This window comes from Triplophysa rosa, linkage group LG19 (assembly GCF_024868665.1).
Source record: "Triplophysa rosa linkage group LG19, Trosa_1v2, whole genome shotgun sequence".
In the NCBI taxonomy this organism is placed as follows: Eukaryota; Metazoa; Chordata; class Actinopteri; order Cypriniformes; family Nemacheilidae; genus Triplophysa; species Triplophysa rosa.
Genome location: NC_079908.1, coordinates 15,347,806 through 15,371,420, shown reverse-complemented (window position 1 = coordinate 15,371,420; position 23,615 = coordinate 15,347,806). Strand labels below are relative to the sequence as shown.

Sequence of the window (23,615 nt, the reverse complement as noted above, 5' to 3'; positions counted from 1 at the left end):
TCTCTCTTCTCTTGTGTTTAACGGGGGAGGTGTTCTGCTCTTTGTCCTCCCTCACAGTCCTCGACAGCAGATCTGTCCCATAGGCAACAGTGGGAACAGACTCAGAGAACAAGTTGTCTTGTCTGCAGGACATGGAGCACATCCGGCCCGCGTGTTTACGCGCTTGCGTCACCACTGCACTCGCGGCTTTTCGAGCCGGTTCCCTCAAGTGATGCGCTCTCTGGGGAGGTGCGGTGAAATGAGATGGCTAGAGGCGAGAGAGCAAATCTACCAAGGACGTTCAAGGACAGAGCAAAACATAATCAGTATAAGAATGCTAATGATTCCTGTGAAAAGATTAGACCTCCCTAAATTGCCATATATGAGATCGAACAAAAGATCACTTAAAAGATGAGCTAATGTAACTTTGCTCTTTTTAAAGAATCAAGTCATCAAGGGAACAATAAAGAATCTTGATAGGCTTCGGAAGACATTTTGAGCGTTCCTTTAATTAAAATGCCTGAGGCTTGTACACATTTTAACTTTATTACTCTTTGTCATTAAACCAGCATTATTAGGATAACATGAAATGGTTCTAAAATGATTTCTTAAAGGTGCTTCTGTCCTTGTCTATCCAAAAGTGGGTTACCCTGTTAGATGACAGTCTTCTAACTTGAGCTTTAAATTGAGCTCATGTTCTACATTTAAGTTTGATTTAGGGGGCATTATAAATGTGTATTTTAGGGATATTGAAACAATATTTTTAGGATGTTAGCTATCCAGAGCCTTTTAAGAGCAACATTAAGTGACCTTCACTATCTTTGTGTATGTGTACTTAACAGAACTTAAAAATAACATTAAATGACAATACATTATGTAGTGCTGCGTTATATACTATATATTTTCTATATTCCAAATTTGTATAATGTGAAAAAAATAATTTGTATAATATATAAATATGTACAGTCTGTATAAATTGCAACATCTTAAACATGGAGAACTGAGCTTTTCGTTCTACTAGCATATCATCTCCAACAAACACGGTTTATATTAGGTGTTAGCTTGACTGTAGTTCATATCAAAATAGTTTTTCCATTTTAGGTCATATATCGGTTGTGGGACTACCACCCGTCATGCTGCCCCCCCATTATTAAGGGCCTATCAATGCATGCACATGCTGGTCAAATCTTGGTCCAGAAAAGGCAATGCATCCAGCGTTGTATCTTCAGGTTATTTGAAGTCTTTTTCTAGAACATCCTGTGAGAAGAATCTTGATTATTCTTCTCTTCTTTCATAGTCATTTAAGTTTGGACGTCATCGCAAATGACTTATAAACGTCAAGTGTTTAAGCCGGCGAATGTATCCATCTCCTTGTTAATTAAAAGATTTGTTTGGGAAAGATTAAAGTTATTTACATTAGCTTTTTTAGTAGCAATTACTAACCCCCTCTCTGTTTGTGGAAAGAATGAAGCACCGGCTATTTTTATCCATGTCCAGGCCGAACTTGCACATTTTGAAGCATATGATGCTGTTCATTAATCCCTGCAGTGTTCAGGGCCTTGTAGAAAGCATATGATGTTTAAGTTGTTAAAATACTGTTTGACTGATGGTAGGGGTGGAAAGGTTCACAAAATCCACGGTTCGGTTTGTATTGCATATTAGGGTAGCAGAAAGGAGGGGATTAGACAGATGAATTTCGGAACGAATCATTTGAGAGTCAGTCAAGAAGTAAGGTAAGAATAACTGCCTATTATTATGAAATAATAGAGTTTTTACTAGAGGTGCACCGATTGACTGGCCAGAGACCGGAATCGGCCGGTTTTTCGTATGATCGGCCCGACCGGTGACCGGCCGGTGTAATGCCGAGAAATGCACCCCTGCCAAATTATGCACCCACCCTCCCCACAATGGTTAGGGTGAGGATTAGGTGTTAGGGGATAGGTTGGGATTAGGATTAGGTGTGGGGAGGGGAGGGGTTAGAATTAGCCAATCGGACATCGTGTTATTGAAGGAGGTGCAGAATCTGGCAGGGGTGCATTTCTCGGCACAACACCGGTCAGTCTCACGTCTCGCCGATTCCAAGCCGATCTTCTGTTGCCCGTGATGCGGGCAAGAACGTCACAGCCGTCAGTACACTCAAAGCCGCAAGTAAACATGTAAACGTGCGCGCGCACAGCCTGTCTTTCACGGCTCGTTTATACTCGCATGTGGGTCCACCGGACCGCGAGTCTCTGCTGACTGACGCGCATCTCTCATATCCGCTGACTGCACGCGCGTGCACACGCATGTACTGTACAGACTGTAGTTCATCTCTCGCTGCTCCGTCTACATGGGGTATGTATGCTAACGGTGATGCTATTAGAATCATGCTAAACTCTGACACATGCTAAACTCATGTTGAAGTCGTTCACTCTGTGTAAAACAAACGTAAATTCCATTCAACCTGATTCCTTGTCTTACGTTAAAACTGTGGTCATTTCACCTAGGTGAAATGACATTCAACACAACTTCTACTTGTTTTTAAAAATCCAAAATATAAAAAAATGAATAAATCAGAATCAGAAGAGCTTTATTGCCAAGTGTGCTTGCACACACAAGGAATTTTCTTTGGTGGTGGAAGCATCTAGTACAGACATTCAACACAATGACAATACAAATATAATAAGATTTACAGTCTAAAAGATTCTAAAATATGCATATATAAAATAAAAGACTATTGTACAGAAAATGGGGTATAATAACATATAAGAGACATTGTACAGGGTAGTATATAGTAGAATATACATATTAACAGATTAGATGAACCACTGAGTAGAACTGGGTCAGTAGCTCCTGTGGTAGGTTGAACTTCCTCAATTGACGGAGGAAGTATAACCTCTGCTGGGCCTTCTTTACAATGGAGTCTATGTGGGACTCCCACTTCAGGTCCTGAGAGATGGTGGAGCCCAGGAACCTGAATGACTCCACAGTATCCACAGTGCTGTCCAGGATGGTGAGGGGAGGAAGTGATGGAGGGTTCCTTCTGAAATCCACTATCATCTCCACTGTCTTGAATGCATTCAGCTCTAGGTTGTTTTGACTACACCAGGCAGCCAGCTGAGCAACCTCCTTTCTGTAGGCAGATTCATCACCGTCTTGAATAAGGCCAATGACTGTGGTGTCATCTGCAAACTTCAGGAGTTTGACAGAAGGGTCTGTAGAGGTGCATTCGTTTGTGTAGAGTGAATATAGCAGTGGAGAAAGAACACATCCTTGAGGAGCTCCGGTGCTGATGGTACATGTGCTGGATTTAAATTTTCCCAACCTCACTAGCTGCTGCCTGTTCGACAGGAAGTTAATAATCCACTGACAGGTAGAGGTTGGCACAGAGAGCTGGGTAAGCTTGGGCAGGAGGAGGTCTGGGATTATGGTGTTGAAGGCCGAGCTGAAGTCTACAAACAGGAACCTGACGTAAGTCCCTGGTCTGTCTAGGTGTTGTAGGATGTAATGCAGTCCCATGTTTACTGCATCGTCCACAGACCTGTTTGCTCGGTAAGCAAACTGGAGGGGATCAAGAAGTGGTCTGGTGATGTCCTTCAGGTGGGCCAGTACAAGTCTCTCAAATGACTTCATGACTACAGATGTTAAAGCAACAGGCCTGTAGTCATTAAGTCCAGAGATTTTGGGTTTCTTCTGTACAGGGATGATGGTGGAGCGTTTGAAGCATGAAGGGACTTCACACTGCTCCAAAGATCTGTTAAAAATATTAGTGAAGATGGGTGACAGCTGCTCCGCACAGACTTTCAGGCAGGAGGGTGAGACATTGTCTGGGCCTGGTGCTTTTCTGATCTTTTGTGTGCGGAAAAGCTGGCACACATCCTCTTCGCAGGGAAGGTGTAAAAACTAGAGATGCACCGATTGCAATTTTCTTTGCCGATTCCGATTTTATTACAAGTGAAACCTGCCGATTCCGATTTAAATCAACCAATATATGTAATATATATCCGATTGAGTTCTTTACTAACACAAAAACCTGCAAATACATATACATCTTTAGAGTAGAATTCACTCATAAGATTTTTTACTTTTTTATTGAAGTTGCAGCAAAAATCAACCCACTTATTTTAATACTACAGACACAAGATAAAGACCATTTATTTTACATTTCAGAAAAAATTAAATAAAGCAATGTTAGTTTCATAAACAGAAACAGACGAGAATAAAGTTGAAGTATTTTATTGTTATCGTAGACTTTTGTGAGATGAGTACAAAAATGAAAAAGGTAAATTAAGTGACATGTTTAGTTATATTTTATTATTTGTACTTCTTTTCAGTCACAGAGTTCTTCAATTTAAGAGTTGTTTGGGAAAGAGAAGATTCTGTAATTTAATGCAGCTTGGAGAACTGCATTTAGGGAAATTTGGGGAAATTGTAATGTTCAATCATTTATTCAATGAAAATAAAAAAAATGTGTATTGAAGAAAAGTTAATATAGTTTTATATACAGTATACTGTCAATTATAGTTTGTGGATAGAAAATCGGAATCGGCAAAAATCGGAATCTGCAGGTTTCACTTATAATAAAATCGGAATCGGCAAAGAAAATTGCAATCGGTGCTTCTCTAGTTTTTACACCTTCCATGTACATAAACTTGTTGTTGGACACTCCATAAACCAAGGTATTTCCGTTATCAGCCCTGCGGTGGAAATGAAACCATTTACGTACCGGCTGGCATGAACCGGCACGGAGTGGAACGATTAAGCAACGAGAATGATTCGGCGCGATGGTGGAAATGCGCTCTTCAGTCTGTGATCCAGTAGATTCTGAGATGTCTTAAATAAGCCACAGCTTTTTTCTGGTTCGTGCAGCTTTAAGAGCAAATGTGACATAACAGATCATTGAAAGTGCTGAAATTTCAGCTCAAAAACATTTAGTAATATGTATTTTTATTGTATTTTTAGTGAGTCATGTTTTTGGTACTCGATTTTTTTCAGTTGCCAATGCACTGGCTGTGGAGCTGTTACTGTTCAAGATTGCCTGGTGGCTTATGGTTTCATCTCGGGACTGTTCCATATGAACATGAATTTGAAAGTGTAGTGCAGTGGTCAACAACCTTTTTGAGCCTAAGATCCCCGACGTCAGAATTGTTGAAAGGCAAGATCTACCATTCAAAAAGTTGAAAATAAAAACAGCCCAGATTGAACCTCCTGCTTGAGGCCTTTTATTTAGTCTATAATTGTGGGTCTATTTGAATTACCTGAAATTCTTTGTTCCACTTTTCAGATGCAACTAAGCAAACTCTGTAACATGTAGAGTTGCCACTTTCAGTGTGCCATAATGAGGTGAAAAACACCAATTTAAACACCAGTTCAAGGACTTTAATTCATACATGACAGATTGACATTAAAACAAGGTTTAGAATAAGTTTAACAAGACCCTAATTATTTAGGTATTTACTGTATAAAGATTTGTTCTTTATGATGCATTAATTTAGTTTACTTTTATTAAGTAAATACATCATATAGATGGAAATGTTATAAATAGGCCCTAATAATAACAACAACGTTAATTATTTATTTTAAATCATTTATCTATTTACTTTTACCCGTCTAATAATGTCTTTGTAATAAGTATCTGTTTCACAAAATAGCTAAAGGTAGTAGTATGGAATGGGCTATCATATTAGGCTAATTGAAAACATAAATAGGATATCAGCAGGAGATGTCATCTCCCGCATGAGATAGTACTGGTGCAGTTTACCATCACTGACAGACCCGCGGATCATTCACTATTACAACTTTGTGAATAGACCGATGTTGTCTTTCAGACAAACTCAACATTAAAATGCGACACTTTCTCACCATATCCAGTTGCTCACACTAGTAAATTACATTCGCTGAAGACAGAGAGCCGCGACTCAAGATACGCGGACAGTATGAAACCGCGGAGCTTGCTTGCGCATCCAGTGTAAAAGCACAAAAACGCCAACGAACAAGTGACATTTTTATGTCATATGAATAAACTGGTTTTAAGCATAATGCACCGCAACAGTATAGTGACCTCCAAATGACAGTTACGCGAGTCTCATTTTGCGTTTGATCACGGACTACCGACATTAGAAACACTGAAGAGCGATCACGCGCAGTCGTGCATCACAGTGAAATGTGATTAATGATAACGGTCGCATTAAAAACTCACGCAGGCCAGGGAATAATTATTTATACAGCCATGAAAAGATTAATGCAGAACTTAAAAACATACAACCACTGAATGAAGAGAAAGAGAGATGCGCTTGCAAAACTGGACATTGATCAGGCACAATATATTTGTCTCTCCATTTTCGTATTAGCCTACTTTCGGGGATCGACAAGTAACGTCTCAAAGATCGACGGGTTGGCGACCACTGGTGTAGTGACACCTTCGCTGTCACAAGGAGGTATAGGCCGATGCAGATGGGCTGACAAGTACAACTGTACATTGGTTGTTGAGATGAAGTGTTCTCGCTGCATTTTTATTGGCGCTCGATAAATGGGCAAATCCAACGTTACGCATGTGACATTTTCAGTCAAAATTTGACACATAAATTCTCAGAGAATGTATTTATTGGCAATATATTGAATCATCTGTTTATATTTTACTAAAACCCTGTTGTCCAGACATCAGAAAAATATCTATGGATTAGTTTTCTATTTTAAAAGAGAAAATGATGTGACGAAAAGGATGCATGTATTGAGAGACAACATACTTTCTGGGATTTCTGTAAGTTAAAATTTACAAACCAGAAGGAATAATACCCAACGAATGAGAAGGGATGGCTGTTTAGAACATTAAATAGTTATTGTAATTTTTATATGCCCATTTATGAGGAATATATACCGTTATGGATGTGACAATTCATTTACCTGACTATGGAAAACTGCTTTAAAAACAACAGAAAACATGCTGTAAAAACATTCAGAAATACTTCACATGGGTATTTAAACCATCAAATATTGACATCTGAGCTATCAGTATGATGAAAACCTTTGGTAAAAACTTGATTTTGTCATCTTAAGGTTAACACTTACATGGAATTGCTAAATGTGCTTATAAATTCAGACATACATGGCAACATTGTTCTGGTTGGCCTCATTCATGTTTCATAATATCGCTTGCCAAGAGCTGAATTATCGCCACCTAACAGCATGGTTTGTTTCCTTTCAGTGGGTGACAAAGTTCCTGCTGACATTCGCTTGACTTCAATCAAGTCGACAACCCTGAGGGTGGACCAGTCTATTCTAACAGGTGAGGCCTGCATAATTTACTATGTTTATTTTTACACCACACTCAACAGATTTATTTTAAACTTCAGATTCATACAATATATATTTTTGGTCGTAGGGCTGTAGATTTGGCAGCAGCAGTGCAGTGATGCTATTGAATACACTGCCAGAGTTGGCCGCCTTATAAAGCCAGTTTAGTGGTTGATATGAGGTGGGAAATTAGACATTTTTCAGAGAAAGCTCAGTCCTGCTTAATTTGAAGAAAGGTCAGCTGTATTCAGTCTCTGCAGTCCTGTTAGGGGAAAAGACACAAAGGAAGCGCTCTTGTACGAGTCAGGTCTTGCTTCACTGCCTTAATTGGTAACGGACCGCACGACTTTTTGGTCTTTTCAGCTCCGTCCTCTGCAATTTTTTTGTCGAGAAATGTTCCATTCCGAACAGAACTAAAGCACAAATACACAACTGCCCATAAAGCACTTAAGCTTGGATACCTGCCTGATGAACTGCTAGCCTGATCTTTATTTATTTCACTTTAATGGGTGGTCAGGTGGAACCGTACTGTCTGGTTTGTAAGGATTTTTATTGTCAGCCTCTCATTACGTGCACTTTTTGCAGGAGAATCTGTGTCAGTGATCAAGCATACAGACCCTGTCCCTGACCCTCGTGCTGTGAACCAGGACAAAAAGAACATGCTCTTCTCTGTAAGTCAGTCTTGACCTCACATGGCCGCTGTTGACATCATATTGATGGGACACTCCACCCAAAAATGAAAATTCTGTGATGAATTACTCGCCTTAGAGTTCTCAACCTGTATACATTTCTTTGTTCTGTTGAATGCAAAGATATTTGGAAGAATGTTAGCAACTGTCGGTTCTGGGGCACCATTGACTACCATAGGAATATTTTTTTCTTTCTTCCGTTGAACATAAAAGATACTTTGAGGAATTTAGGAAAGCAAACTGTTCTGTGCCATCTTTGACTACCATTTAATTTTTTTCTACAACTGTAGTCAATTATGCCCTAAAACTGTCAGTTGATAACATTCTTCCAAATATCTTTCTTTGTATTCAACCAAACAAAGAAGTTTATACATGTTTGGAACAACTAGAGGGTGAGTAATTCATTACAGAATTTTCATTTTTTGGTCAAGTTCCCCTTTAAAGTGACGCTTGCTAACATTGCTTATGTTTAGGGTTTTTTACATTTATATATTCTAAATGATTATATATTATACATCATTTATGATCATAGAATTCATATATTTGAAACTATCTTGCAGCATGTTGAGATCTTCAGTTTACCTAATAAATCACCTTATGAGCAAAATAATTAAAAACAACACGATCATCTTAATTGTTGCCTTAAAGCTTACTCACAAATTTGTGTTTACAGGGAACAAACATCGCTGCTGGCAAGGCTGTCGGCGTAGTGATTGCCACTGGAGTGAACACTGAGATCGGCAAAATCCGCGACGAGATGGTATCCACGGAGCAGGAACGCACGCCGCTGCAGCAGAAACTGGACGAGTTCGGCCAGCAGCTCTCCAAGGTCATCACGCTCATCTGCATCGCCGTGTGGATCATCAACATCGGACACTTCAACGACCCCGTCCACGGCGGCTCGTGGATACGCGGGGCCGTGTACTATTTCAAGATCGCCGTCGCGCTGGCTGTGGCCGCCATCCCAGAAGGCCTGCCCGCCGTCATTACCACGTGCCTGGCTCTGGGGACCCGTCGAATGGCCAAGAAGAACGCCATCGTGCGATCTCTGCCCTCTGTGGAGACCCTGGGCTGCACTTCTGTCATCTGCTCTGATAAGACCGGAACATTAACCACCAATCAGATGTCTGTCTGCAGGGTAAGGATTTTGGGAATAGGATTTAGGGAATGGATTCCCACAAAAGGGAAAGTTGTTTTTCAGAATGTAGTCGTTTTGCAAGGAAGAAAAAGTCATAGAAGACATGATGAGTGAGTGAATGGCAACAGTAATATCATTTTACAGGAGCTAATCCTTTAATTCTACTAAACTGCTTCATCAAAGGGGAAATAATTACTTTCCACCCTGGGTTTTTACAAATTACGTCTAGCCCATAATTTCCTTCATGCTAACAGTGGGTCTGTTATTGTTTAGAAATTTGTGGGCTGGGCCGCAGCCAAGCACTGAGAGCGATATTACTGCAATAACCATTGGCCGAAAATGCTCATAAAAAAAACTAGAGACGGATTCGGGGCTGTATTTTTTACGTGACATTTATTGGTTTTACACCAAGTCGTGGGAAAACTATTTAACTGTGGCTTTGATATCAGCAAATTGTTCATTTCTTTAAACCGTCTTATCACACAGATGCATATTGACCTTGTGTCAGACTGCCCCAGGTTGTTGTGAAATGCCTCTTTATATCTTTCATGTTTTTATTTGATCCATTTCAAAGCAAAACATGCTTTATCTCGTCATCTTCCAGTCTCTCGCTCTGATCAGTATGCAGTAGTCAGTTACTTGCAGTAGTGTTGCATAACCGACCTTGTGTGAGATCCAGCTCTGATCTACAGCAGTGCTCTTGCTGTAGGTTGTACATTATGTACAATCCAAATGTGAGAAACCGTAAAATTGAAGATGAATTCATTCATTCATTCATTCATTCATTCAATAATATAAGACTTGATTTATTCTGAGGATGAGGGAAAAGCTATTTTTTTACTGAAAATGTTCAGTTTGCTCCAACTGCTAAAAATAAGACTAGCCTATATGGCGGCGTGTTTCAGAAACGAAAGCTTTTCAATTAGTGGAGTTTGCCAATATTACCACTGCTCAAACTATAGATTAGATTATAGATTATAGACACTTTTTGTTTGTTAAACAAACAAATATGCCAAATCTTGCGGTTTATAGTTACATCTTGGGCACAGTGTCGTCCTAGCGTTGTGACAGTGAGGTTTGCATGGGAAAGCACATGTGCGATTACAAAATGTAACATTGTAGTTTCCTTTTTCTGTTACACTTATATTCCACTCTCTGAAAACATATTTGATGTGGGAGTGAAATCTCGGAGTGCTGTAGGCAAACGAGTGGCATTGTTCAAGTTTTTTAGCTAATAACGTGTTCTGCGCAGTGCCAGGTACCTTCAGAAAGTATATGCCTGTCTCTCTGTCTCTGTATTTCTGCTGTCGTACACCGCGCCAGAGCGCTACAACATGAAAGCTCTTCCACTGTACCATCCCACTCACTCTCATCGCCTTCATTCTGTTCTGTTCCTGCTATATGCAGGGGGATCTCATAATGTTTAGTGGCTAAAAAATTCCCAAATGGCAGTTTGGGCTTTTTGGTGGATTTTTAAAGTCCGTCTGACCTCAAACTCACCCTTAAGTGCATGTCGTGTGGGGTATTGTTTCCTAGTACATATGTTCTGCTATGACATGCAGGTCAGGTGGAGTTGGGATGTTTTTATGAACAGCTGGTTTGTTATATTCTGTGGTGGAGTGTTCTGCCACCTGCTGGTGGAAACCTGTTTATTAATATCATTTTGGGAATGTCTTTTGTTTTTTCAGATGTTTATTGTAGATCAAGCCAATGGAAACAGCTGTTCTTTGAAAGAGTTCACCATTACTGGATCTACATACGCCCCTGATGGACAAGTGTAAGGTTTTTTTCGTATGGAAATACTTGGGTTTTATGTTTTTAAGACATTCTCTCGGGGTTTAGCTCTCTCATTTTTTATTTACATTTTATATGAATGTAGTTTTATTTTTCAGTGTTATTATTGACTGTCATTTTTGATACAGAAGGTTCATTTAAACCTTCTCCACCCAAAAATGTAAATTCTGTCATTTACTCACACTGTAAACCCAGATAAGTTGGCAATATTCAAATATTTTGAGGCAACTAGTTGCCTCAAAATTTTTGAGTTTTAGAGATTCTTGGTTTAAGTAAGCAGAACCTTCAAATTTTGATTACTGTTAAGTTAAAGTTCGTAAGAAATCTTAGTTAGTGCGACTTAAATATTTAATTTATCCTTTTTATGTAGTAGACAGAACTTAAACAAGTACCAAAATTGCATTTTTAAGTTAACTAAACTAAATTCTTTCGGTTTCATTATTTTGCATATTCCTTAGTCTTAATATGCATAAATCAAACACCTTGAATTATGCAATCCAAAATGAGCAAGAAGAGACTGATCTCAGAACTGGCATTAGAACAGTTACTGCTCACTGGTGACATAACACATGTTACAGGTGAAATGTAGCTTCGCAGAGACTAGGCACATGCACCACTCTTCTAAACAATGGTAACCACAAAACTGAAAAATATGTCAAACTCTTCTAAATATCTAAGAGAAGTGAACATTAAACACTAACAAGTCTTTAACTTTACTAAAAACATATAAAATAATCTTTTTTTTTTATTTACTCTCCTAATGCAGTCTGACGCAAAGCATGCTGGGAATTGGAAATCCTTCTTGACCAATTGTTGAATTAACATGTTTAAATTAAGTAAGGAGCAAATAAAATTTTTGAGTTTTATTCAAGTTAATCAAAAATAATCATTATACTTTACTCAAATATTTAAGTAAGTAGAACTTTTTTTATAAAATTAAGTTTACATTACTTGATCTGTTTGATTATTTTGAACATTTGGGTTTACAGTGCACCCTCAAGTTGTTATAAACCTGTATACATTTCTTTGTTCTGATTAACACAAAGAAAGATATTTGTAAAAATGTTTGCAACGGACATATCTGGGACATCATTGACTAACATACTAGGAAAAATTATTGTATTTTTTTGTTCTGTTGAACACAATGAGATATTTTGAAGAATTTAGGAAAGCGAACCGTTCTATGGCACCTTTGACTACCATTTTTATTTTTCCTATTATGGTAGTCAATGATGTTTCAGAAATGTCAGCGGCTAACATTTTTTCCATATATCTTTCTCTGTGTTCAACAGAACAACGACATTTATACAGGTTTGGAAAACTTGAGGTTGAGTAATTCATGAAAGAATGTTCATTTTGGGTGGAGTATCTCTTTAAGGTGGAGTATCCCTTTAAGTGTTGTCAGTTCTTTAACAAAAGAAGAAATGCCATTGAAAATTGTTAATGGTTTGGAAATAATTAACTTAATTGAGTTTCATTTTTTACATGAAGTTGTTTAAAATTGCATGATACTATCGTAATTGTAAACGATGGTGTATTGTATTGAAATGTGAGTAGAGTGCACTTTTGTAAATTCTTTTTAATTAATTGGTTCCAGGTTTCATGAGGGTAAACCAGTGAAATGCTCCCAGTATGAAGCTCTGGTTGAAATGGCCTCCATCTGTGCTTTGTGCAATGACTCCTCTCTGGATTACAATGAGGTATGCGATGTCATATACAACTAGCTGCACACAACACGTACAGTAATTCAGAACAACTGTTGACTTAAAAAATAATGCATTTAAATAATACACATACTGGTTATGTAATTAATAGCATAAAAATGAACAACCAGATAGACAGCCCTAGTTTATATTTGTGCAGCATTTTACTGACACACAGTTTCAAGATTTTAAGCAACGACTCGTGAATTTCAGGCCAAAGGTGTGTACGAGAAGGTGGGAGAAGCCACAGAGACCGCCCTCACATGTCTGGTGGAGAAAATGAACGTGTTTGACACAGACCTGAAGGGTCTTTCCAAGGTTGAGCGAGCGAACGCATGCAATTCTGTAAGTCGCATTTCCAACTGCTGGTAGCAATATTGTTGGGTTATGAGGTCATGGAAGTTCACATGTATTTCTATACGACGCCTCTGTGTTTCAGTGATGAAATGGCTCTCATTTTTGAGGAATGTGTTGGTCTCTCTCTCTCAGGTCATCAAGCAGCTGATGAAGAAGGAATTCACTCTTGAGTTCTCCAGAGACAGGAAGTCCATGTCGGTGTACTGCACTCCTAACAAAGCTCGTTCCTCTATGGGCAAAATGTTTGTTAAGGTGACATTATACCCTGTTAAAACATGCTCGACAAAAGTAAATGTTTTGTGATTTAACACCTCGTTTTGTGGTTTATTAAACTTATGCTGTTTTTGGGTGCAGGGGGCTCCGGAGGGAGTGATTGACAGATGCACGCACATCCGAGTGGGTGGGAACAAAGTTCCCTTGACAGCAGGTATTAAAGAGAAGATCCTGTCTGTGATCCGTGAGTATGGCTCAGGACGTGACACACTACGTTGTCTGGCTCTGGCCACCCGAGACAATCCCCTGAGTAAAGAAAGTTTGGTGTTGGAGGACTCTAGCCGATTCATTGAGTATGAGGTGCGAGCTTGATTCAAAGTGCACATCAGCGTTAATGAAATTGAGGGTAAAATACATTTTTACAAGCTCTGTTTATTGTTTTAAGACGGATCTGACTTTCGTGGGATGTGTGGGCATGCTGGACCCCCCCAGAGCTGAGGTAGCAGCTTCCATCAAACTGTGTCGACAGGCGGGCATCAGAGTGATCATGATCACCGGTGACAACAAGGGCACAGCCGTCGCCATCTGCAGACGCATCGGCATCTTTGGTGAGGGAGACGACGTATCGCGCATGGCATACACCGGCCGAGAGTTCGACGACCTGTCTCCTGCTGCCCAGGGTGAGGCGGTGCTCACAGCCCGTTGCTTCGCCCGAGTCGAACCCTCCCACAAATCCAAGATAGTGGAGTTCCTACAGTCGTATGACGAGATCACTGCCATGGTAAGCTTGTCGTCCACTGAAATCACAACAGATCAATTCCCCTTGTTTTAAACGCATGAATAAACTTTACACAATCTTAAAGTTACTGTGTTGTTTGTCTAACAGACTGGAGATGGTGTGAATGATGCACCTGCTCTGAAGAAGGCTGAAATCGGCATCGCTATGGGTTCGGGCACGGCGGTGGCCAAGACGGCCTCTGAGATGGTGCTTGCCGATGATAACTTCTCTACCATTGTGGCCGCAGTGGAGGAAGGTCGAGCCATTTACAACAACATGAAACAGTTCATCCGCTACCTCATCTCTTCAAATGTGGGCGAGGTGGTCTGGTAAGGATTGTTAAATTGTCTTTTTTTCTCATTGGCACGTACATAGCGTAGCCAATAATAGAATGGATATAAATAAGAATAGAATTTAAATATTTAGACTACAAACATTATCAAGGCACACGTGGAATTTTGCTAAATAAGACCAACAATGCATGTTGACAAGGTAAATGCCATCAATTCTGAGTTTAGGTGGCTTTAAAAATGGATCTATATACAGTAAGTGAAATCATGATTCATCCCGTGTGCCAGCACAGAGCTAGTCGATTTCTTTTTAATTTCGTATTTGGCACAATTTAGTGCCCGCCCTAGAAGCGATACTATTAAAATGACAGTACAGTGAAGTTTGTCTTGCCAACAGCCAACGTATATCGCTGCCAAAGTCTTTTTGACACTCTTCCAGTTGTTATCTAATCATGTAACTGACTTTGTGTGTGTGCGCTCTTTCTCTGGCAGTATTTTCTTAACAGCGGCTCTGGGGTTCCCCGAGGCTCTGATCCCAGTTCAGCTTCTGTGGGTTAATCTGGTGACTGATGGTCTGCCTGCTACCGCACTGGGCTTCAACCCACCCGACCTGGACATCATGAGCAAACCCCCCCGCAATGCCAGAGAGCCCCTCATCTCCGGCTGGCTGTTCTTCAGATATCTTGCGATTGGCTGTGAGTTCACCGTTAGCTGTGCTTGTTTCGTAATAACACCCTACAGTGTTTTATCAGCTCCACGAGAAATGTTTGTAGTTGATGCTAACACTTTCAGAATGATCTGAGCTATGTTTGTTCGTAATGGGTTGGCCAGACTTCTGAATTTAGGAATTAGCTTCATTTCAGTCATAAAAAGGAATTCGAATGGGATTGACTGCACCTTACAAAATATTAAATGCTGATGACAAATTTTAGTTAAGTTCTGCAAAAAAAAACAGCAGTAATGTTGTTTGAATTAGTTTTATAATATGAATAGAATTTTTTTATTTGAGTGCGTTTCATTATATTATATTATATTATATTATATACAGTACATTTCTCTTTTTATTCTTTGTGAATTGTATTAATTTTAAACATTTACTTTTTTTAGTTTACTTTTTGCTACCTCAATTCACATTCAATTCAACTTCATGAATTGAACTGTAATGTATGAAGACACTCTCAATTTAGTCTCAGTTAAGCCCCCAAAGGTGGGATTTGACATTTATTCTGCGTTTGCCTACAGGTTATGTTGGTGCTGCTACTGTAGGTGCTGCTGCGTGGTGGTTCGTCGCTGCTGAAGATGGGCCCAGGGTCACATTCTACCACCTGGTTAGTGACACCCCTCCCATTACACATTTTCTCATCGTCTCAAACACACATCCAACCTAGTATCTTAATCCCCTGCTGTTATTTTGCTCCAGAGCCACTTCCTCCAGTGCGCTCCAGACAACCCTGAGTTTGAGGGCCTGAATTGTGAAGTCTTTGAGTCTCCCTATCCAATGACAATGGCTCTGTCTGTACTGGTCACCATTGAGATGTGCAACGCCCTCAACAGGTCAGTCTCAGAAGTGCATTGAAATAAAGGCACATTTTGTCTTTAAAGAACAGTTCACCCAAAAATGAAAAGTCTGTCTTCATTTACTCCCTCGAGTTGTTCCAAATCTGTATAAATGTCTTTGTTCTGATGAACACAGAGAAAGATATTTGGAAGAATGCTTGTAACCAAACAGTTCTTGGCCACCACTGACTACCATAGTAGGAAAATTGCTTTATAAATTTCTTTGTTCTGTTGAACACAAAAGAAGAAATTCTGAAAAATGGAGAAAATCAAACAGTTCTGGGGAACTTTTGACTACCATTGGAATTTTTCCTACTATGGTAGTCAATGGTGGCCAAGAACTGTTTCGTCTAAATATCTTTCTCTATATCTTTGGGAGTTCTGTTTCACTGTGGGTGTTGTGATAGACATGAGCTGAGCAGAGGGAAATTCCTCCAAGTTTTCCGTCCTCTCTTTCCTCACTGACAGCTATTCTGTTGCCATTGTACTGATGCTGACATCATCACTATAGCAACTAACTGCATACATGCTGTGTGAACAAACAAATCAGATCACTAAATGACAGTGGAGACAATCTGCCCTCATTTGATAACCAAATCAGATTTGTTTGCAGTGTGAACCAACTCAACGTTTGCTCCTTACTGTTTTCATAGCGTTTCCGAGAACCAGTCCCTGCTTCGTATGCCCCCCTGGGAAAACGTGTGGCTACTGGGAGCCATCTGTCTGTCCATGTCCCTCCACTTCCTCATCCTTTATGTAGAGCCCCTGCCGGTAAGACATGTAGTTATATGCATGGATCAATTACAGTACATTGGTTTGTTTTCATAATTTTTGGATCTATTTTAATTTAGAAAATTATTTTAACATAAATGAACACATACATGTAAATGTACTTCCGTTATAGTGACCCTACACTTTGGCTTTCTCAACAGGTGATCTTTCAGATCACCCCACTGAACTTGACCCAGTGGCTTATGGTACTGAAGATCTCCCTGCCAGTCATCTTGCTGGACGAGGTGCTCAAGTTCGCTGCCAGAAATTACCTGGAGCCCTGCAAAGACCTGGACAAGCCCATAGGCAGGTCCTGCTCACTCAGCACCTGCACAGAGGGCATCTCCTGGCCCTTCGTAGCTCTCTCACTCCCCCTGGTGCTGTGGATCTACAGCACCGACACTAACTTGGCCGAGATGTTCTGGTCTTGACTGAAATGAGCACACTATGTGTGTACACGTGCGTCCGTATGCATGGTTGTGCGTTTAAAGTGTGCCTCTGCAGCAGTGAATGTGTACAAGATGAAATTAACACACGCATAACAGTAACATAGAAATAGCCATTTTTAACTATTTTTGGTGAGGAATAAGCAGATTACGCAGATCTGAAGTCTTTGAGTATTAGTGACCGTTAATGTTCCTAGATCATTTGGGGCATTCCCGCAGGTTTTTTTTTTTGTCACGTTTTCTTTTAAACTAATCATTTTGTCTCAATTATATCTCATTTCAAACCAGTATGAATAATGTTCATTCCACATTGTGCCCCGCCGTATCATGTGTTCATTGTGTACAAACACTATTTTATGCAATTGTTTGTGTTTTTGTTTCTGCTTCCATTTTTTTGTAACCGAGTGAAGTAGGGTAGAGTGGAAAGAGAGAGAGAGAGAAAGAAAGAGAGAATAGGACAGAAGAACTGTTTACTAATGTTTACCTTGTGTCTTCGGCGTCAATGTCATTCAGAGCCAACGGACAAGCATGGTGTTGCAAAGCAGCATGGGAAAGAGAGTGTGGGACTGAATGGTTAAATGCTACAAGGTCACATCCCAGGATAAAAGCTGCATGTTGTGTACTTGCATGCATTATGTGTGGGTTTACATTTATGATTTGTTCCTATAAGTCATTTCTTTTGTTTTTCACTATTAGCCTACCCCACACTTTCGATTAGTAAAGGCGGTTTTTCTGGACTAGGCAGAGTACAGCTACCTCAGGACTGTCAGAATAGACTCTCTGGTTGCTTTCTTCCACTTAGATTTACATGCGGCTTGTACACATTAGACATCGACTGCATGAGGTGTGCCTCTATTTGGCTTGTCATAGCAAACAAAACTCATTCCATTGGCCCTAACTAATGTTTTAAGTTTTTTTCATTGTATTTTATAATTGAATGACTTGCATTAACTTAATTTGGGTTTTTTCTTTTTGAGATGGGCTGGGGTGGGTTTGGAATTAAGGTGTAAATGTTACCGTTCTGGGTGGGTGGGGTGGTTTAAGGACCGAGTCAGTGTAGAAAATTTAACAAGCAAAGTTGTAGGTGTTGCATTCAAAAAGTGAATTTTACGATGCAAAACCAAAATGTTTCACACAACCTTTTTTCTACTTTTAAGAAAATACACTCACATGAACTATTGAATTAAAATGTCTTAATGTCTTTATTTTGCAAACTCTTCTTTCTGTTCTGTTCTGTTTGTGAGATGCAACACATCAAGTTTTAAAGGCAAATATACTTGAATAATGAAATTTAATGTACAGAGCTGAGCTGAGCACAAGATTGACAGCTGGGAGCAGCTTCCTTGTGAAGCTGCATCTTTCTGCCCCCATCAGAGCCATTGAGAGAGAGTCGCGGCAACAGAAGTTCAAAATGTTTGCGTGTCACGTGATTCATGGAGCCTTCAGATAGTTCTGGGAAGTTATGTTTTCTCTTTAAATGCTTTAATTCTTTCGATTTTTTATTCATTAAATGACTTGCATCTTTAAATGAGTTAAAAGTGTGTCACAATTGGTCGGTTTAGCCGCAGCTCCATGCGTTACTAGTAACTTCCGGGAACCACCGCCATTGCTGTTAAAAAACTTTTCCATTGGAGTCTATGGAGTTGACGCAAGTCTCTCTCAATGGCTCCGGCCCACACCAGCCAGTCTGGTAGAGAGGCCTGTATATTTGAAAACAGCACATATACCAAACGGTACAAAGTACGTTTTTTATTCAACAGAGCTTTTCAACATTTAGATGTACATGGCATTATATTAATCGCTTGCTTGCTGTAATTGATGCATGTATCTGACTTTGCCCTCACTGTGGTTTTGTCAGGTTTCATGTAACAGCCATGCACTTTTACTATAAATGCCTCGTGGGCCTCTATCCCTAACTTGATCGTAACACATTCCTCCACTTGGCCCATCCACCAATAAATTTCCTGAAGCCTTGCATTTTCTGATATTTTCTTTATTGGACCAACCCTGCTATAAGAATAGAGGCTACATTTATCTTAAGTTATCATATTGGCTTGAGAATACATTCCACTTAGTATTTATCACTGAAATATGTTATTTTTAAAGTGTTGTATAAACATTTGGTGGTCAGATTATGTTTTAGTCCTCCTATAGTGGCTTGATAATATCAGTTGTTTCCTAAACCCCATATCAAATCAATACTGTGTCTGAAAGGCAATGAAGTTAGTTTTTATCACTTTGGTCCGTACACTGTGGTCTGATTTGCTCAGGAACTAAATTTGGATGTTGCTGTTAAAAAGAAGCTAATCGAAACTCATGCTATTATACATATAAAACCTTTTTTATCATTAAACCATACTGACAATTAGTTTAATGAGTGTCATTAAATGCTAAATATTTATTTTATAGTGCACTTTAGAGTTTTTATTTCCTTATAAAATATTTAAATCTTTTATACATATTAAGTTATGTCTGTCTTTGGCAGTTCAGATCGGTTTTCCTGCCCTCTGCTTGTGTTGGGAAACCTCAGACTTCTGTGTTGTGCATGATTGTTTTGAGTGGCTTTGAGTTTTAGAACCTGCATGTCAATTGTGCAGAGAACATAGCCACAATTGCATTGACAGTTCACATATGGGGCATTCAAGGAAAATGGTGAGATAAAAGTAGACTTGTAATAAAGACATAATAAATAATAGACACATGAGAATAAGTGTGTATGGAATTGAACTGTACCATCAGTCCTCTACCCTGCATGATGATATGTCTAACATTGCCTAATGCTGATGCGAGCAGAGTTTCCTGCATTGTTTCTGTGTAAATTGTCATTGTTTTATATACATGTACTAGTATAATGCATGCCTTCAGTTGTAATTAGCCAAATAATTTGATCTATATTTCTATAACAACTTGCTGTGTACATTGCTGCTAAATGGTATATGAATACACATCATTTTACAAATAAAACTCGCCAGTTTAATTTTACCAACGCCCACGTTCCTTCTTTGTCTGTTACGAACGTATGTGTCAACTGATTTACTTACTAATTTAAGAAATACCTAGTGGTCTAGGTGGAGTAGCCTACGAATCTTTTGCGATTTTAGTCTATGATGTCATTACCCGATTGGCTATTGGCCAGCAGCTTCAAGTGCAAAACGACGTTTTTATAATGAAGTGCAAATTGAAAGCACAATTAATGTCTTTGAATGATCTGAGCTGTAAATGTCAATAAAAATGCAAAAGTTGCTGTAACATCTCGGACTGAACACTTGAAGGCGACACATACAAAGTGTGACGCGAGGACACGGTCCAAAAACAATGACATCATCGAATTTCGCATGTAAACACAGCTGCATCCTTTATTTAACCAATGAACAAAATGTGTGTATTTCAGAATAGGATCAGTGGAGGATGTCATAAAGTAATGCAAGTTTTGACGGCCTCTGTTATTATTTAATAAAAAAATACAGACACTAAATGTGTCATTGTTGCTAATTCGACTATTAGAAAACGTGTACATATGTATATACATATGTCTAGGATAAAAAAATGAAATTTTAAACGAGAAGCATGTCAAAAGCAAAAAATGATGCAATGCATAGTGTATGTGTGTGTGTGTTCCTGACACGTTCAAAACCTTCACGCATTACATTTACATTTACATTTAGTCATTTAGCAGACGCTTATCCAAAGCGACTTACAGAGAGATTTCATGGAGCAATAAGCGATGTCATACAGGAGCAATAATACAAAAGGTGCTAATACAAAGTTACTAGTTTCTGCAAAAGCTAGACTAAGACCTGTTGAGAGAAAGAGAGGTTTTTTATTTTTTATTAAACACATGTAAAAAACGTTTGTGGTCAAAACAACACCACATAATACAGTTCTATTGTAATCTTTAAATGGAACCCGTGCTGTGAAAGCTGTCACTCATGTCCCGTAGCCCCGCCCCTTCCTGCAGCAGCAGCACTCAGTGCTTCTCAAACAGAGGCATTACGTACAGCATACTCGCGCAATGTGCACGCACAAATGATCAGAGACAAAATGGGATAATCGTGTGAATCGTCAGAGATTTTCATCGCTCACAAAAGCAGCAGGAGCAAGCAACCAACCAACCGAGGGGAGCGTTTTCTGTCATTTACGTTTATTTTTTAATATCCATTCTCCACAGACACAGGCACAAAGGGCTTTGGGGATAATGGTGATAAAAACGATATCACACTATGAGCGTAGGACAACAGGAATGCATCGTCATAAACACGACGGAAGCTTGTTCAAAGCTGCCAGCTTGATTTGAAAAGCTTTTTCTTTTTCCTCGCCAAGGAGTGTTTTGTCCATCCTGTGTGCTCAGGAGAACAGATGCTGTCATTGTGCTGGGGTCCGAGATTTGTGCTCGTGATATTTCGCGAGCGGTATCGTCGGAATGTTACGCGAGATGAGAACGTGCGTGTCTGTATTGTTTCCGAGCGAAATGATCAATAACGGTCATTCTGACAGCGACGACAATTTTGCAAAAGATAGATTGAGACTTTTAACGACAATTCCTGGCAAATCATGAACAACGTGTTTTGTAAACATTTGTATTAAACGTTATTGAAATTCCCCCTATTATGAATGGGAATTGCCGAGTTTTTTTTACTTTCATCAGATTTGGCTAGCTTCGCGTAATTTTCCACTTAGTTGGAAGTAGTTGACGGTGTTTTTCTGACCAATTTGATATTTTCTCACACTAGTTTAAGTGAATACGTTGAATGCCAACAATGGTGGAGCCTGTAGGATTCATTGAAGCGTGGAAAGCACAGTTTCCAGAATCGGAGCCCCCCAAGATGGAGCTGAGGTCTATTGGGGGCATCGAACAAGAACTGGAAAAGTGTAAAGCCTCTATAAGACGATTGGAAATGGAGGTAAATAAAGAGCGTTTCAGAATGATCTACCTTCAGACGCTGTTAGCAAAAGAGAGAAAGAGCTACGACAGACAGAGATGGGGCTTTAGAAAGCCACCTCACATGAATGAAGGGGACCAACAAGCCATGGGGCCCGATTCTCAGCATCTCCATCCACAGGAGCACGGACAGGCAGAGCGCAGGTTTCAGCCTGTGGGGGAGACCAGAGCAAAACCACGACCTCCCCCTGCCAGGAAGTCAGCCTCCCACGGTGATGGACTGGAGCTACAATCAGCATATGAGGCGCACCAGGCAGGGCCAGGCAGTGAGGCGGATGGGCTCTCGCCATCCACACAGAGGGGCGTGGTCTCCCCTCGTAGGCCCCATCCACCTCCTGACAAGGAACTGCCTTCAGATCCATCCTCCAAAGATAAGCTGGGCATGGGGCTCGGGGTGGCCGCCTTGCGTTCGAACTTTGAGAGGATCAAACGGGCTAACTCGCACTCTGCCAGTGATGGCAAGGGAAGCCAAGAGAAACCTTTTTATACCAATGTGGAGTTTCATCATGACAGGGGCCTAGTAAAAGTCAATGACCGTGAGGTTTCAGACAAGATCAGCTCTCTTGGCAACCAAGCCATGCAGATGGAACGGAAAAGATCTCTGCATTCACTGCCGGGCAACCTTGCGACGGTGGCGGGCGATCTACGCACAAGACCTGTCTACAGGGGACGCTCTACAGAAAGCACCTGCGGGTATGATGCTGAGTATGAGGATGGAGAACCCAGCCCTCGGTATTGTAGAGACAGTGCCGCAAGACCCAATGGGGGTAAGCCACCACCGCCGCCGTGGCAACCATCTGAATTCCAGCCATATACCAGTGTTTACGTCGGAGGGTTGATGTCAGAAAGTGGTGATGGTAGGGTCACTATGCGAGACCACGGAGGAAGCGATGACCACCTCACCTGGCCGAGAAGGTCCTACTCACCTGGAAGTTTTGAGGATGCCGGGGGTGGGGGAGGGGGGTACACGCCAGACTGCAGCTCTAATGAAAACCTAACGTCCAGTGAGGAAGATTTCTCTTCAGGACAATCCAGTCATGTGTCGCCCAGCCCTACGACAGCCTACCGTCGGCCCCTCAGAGAGAAGAGCCGCTCACCCTCTCAAAACTCCCAGAATTCACAGCACTCGTTTGACAGCAGCAGCCCCCCCACACCACAGACTCAGAAAAGACACCGGCAGCAACATGTTGTGGTGTCCGAGGCCACAATTGTAGGCGTAAGGAAAACAGGACAAATCTGGCCCCATGATGGAGACTCTATTGCTTCCAGCAGGGCATCCCATGACAACAGTTACCATGGAGATCTAGGTGAGTAATAGCTATGAACTCTTGTGAACTTCTACGTATTCCTGTTGTTTTAAAGCTGTTGTGCCATTTTGTCTTGTTTTATCAAAGATATAGAGGATTCTGGCAAACAATGAAGAGAAATGTGTTTTTTAGCACAGGAAAGATTCATGCTTTGTGCATTTGGTATAGTATACATGCAGTACTTAGTGTAGTACAGCAAATAGTGGATGATGTCATTACCAAGCTGGTACACTGGGTAGCAATTTGTAGCATGAATTGAATTTATGCAACTCGGAGCTTTAGCCTCACACACATTTTACTGAATATTACTTTTTTTGTGACAGATATTCTTAAAAAACTCACTTTTGTGGATTATGCCAGGCAGATGAATATTTTTCCATTT

General features: G+C 40.3%; 2 protein-coding genes across 2 annotated transcripts in view; both read left to right on the top strand.

Annotated features, from left to right (window-relative positions):
* The window catches only part of atp2a2b (ATPase sarcoplasmic/endoplasmic reticulum Ca2+ transporting 2b), a 33,631-nt gene extending 16,206 nt beyond the window's left edge, over positions 1 to 17,425 (top strand). The window contains exons 6-20 of the mRNA XM_057360336.1: positions 7,163 to 7,243; positions 7,837 to 7,922; positions 8,614 to 9,078; positions 10,767 to 10,855; positions 12,470 to 12,572; positions 12,789 to 12,920; positions 13,065 to 13,184; positions 13,287 to 13,505; positions 13,591 to 13,926; positions 14,032 to 14,252; positions 14,706 to 14,908; positions 15,456 to 15,541; positions 15,634 to 15,767; positions 16,424 to 16,541; positions 16,703 to 17,425. Of these exons, the coding sequence (XP_057216319.1) occupies positions 7,163 to 7,243; positions 7,837 to 7,922; positions 8,614 to 9,078; positions 10,767 to 10,855; positions 12,470 to 12,572; positions 12,789 to 12,920; positions 13,065 to 13,184; positions 13,287 to 13,505; positions 13,591 to 13,926; positions 14,032 to 14,252; positions 14,706 to 14,908; positions 15,456 to 15,541; positions 15,634 to 15,767; positions 16,424 to 16,541; positions 16,703 to 16,972 (2,663 nt within the window). The 3' untranslated portion in view covers positions 16,973 to 17,425. The remainder of the gene's footprint in view (positions 1 to 7,162; positions 7,244 to 7,836; positions 7,923 to 8,613; positions 9,079 to 10,766; positions 10,856 to 12,469; positions 12,573 to 12,788; positions 12,921 to 13,064; positions 13,185 to 13,286; positions 13,506 to 13,590; positions 13,927 to 14,031; positions 14,253 to 14,705; positions 14,909 to 15,455; positions 15,542 to 15,633; positions 15,768 to 16,423; positions 16,542 to 16,702) is intronic.
* Positions 17,426 to 20,965: 3,540 nt separating this feature from the next.
* The window catches only part of bcr (BCR activator of RhoGEF and GTPase), a 55,200-nt gene continuing 52,550 nt past the window's right edge, over positions 20,966 to 23,615 (top strand). Inside the window, exon 1 of the mRNA XM_057359966.1 lies at positions 20,966 to 23,233. Coding sequence (XP_057215949.1) covers positions 21,736 to 23,233 — 1,498 coding nt within the window. The 5' untranslated portion in view covers positions 20,966 to 21,735. The remainder of the gene's footprint in view (positions 23,234 to 23,615) is intronic.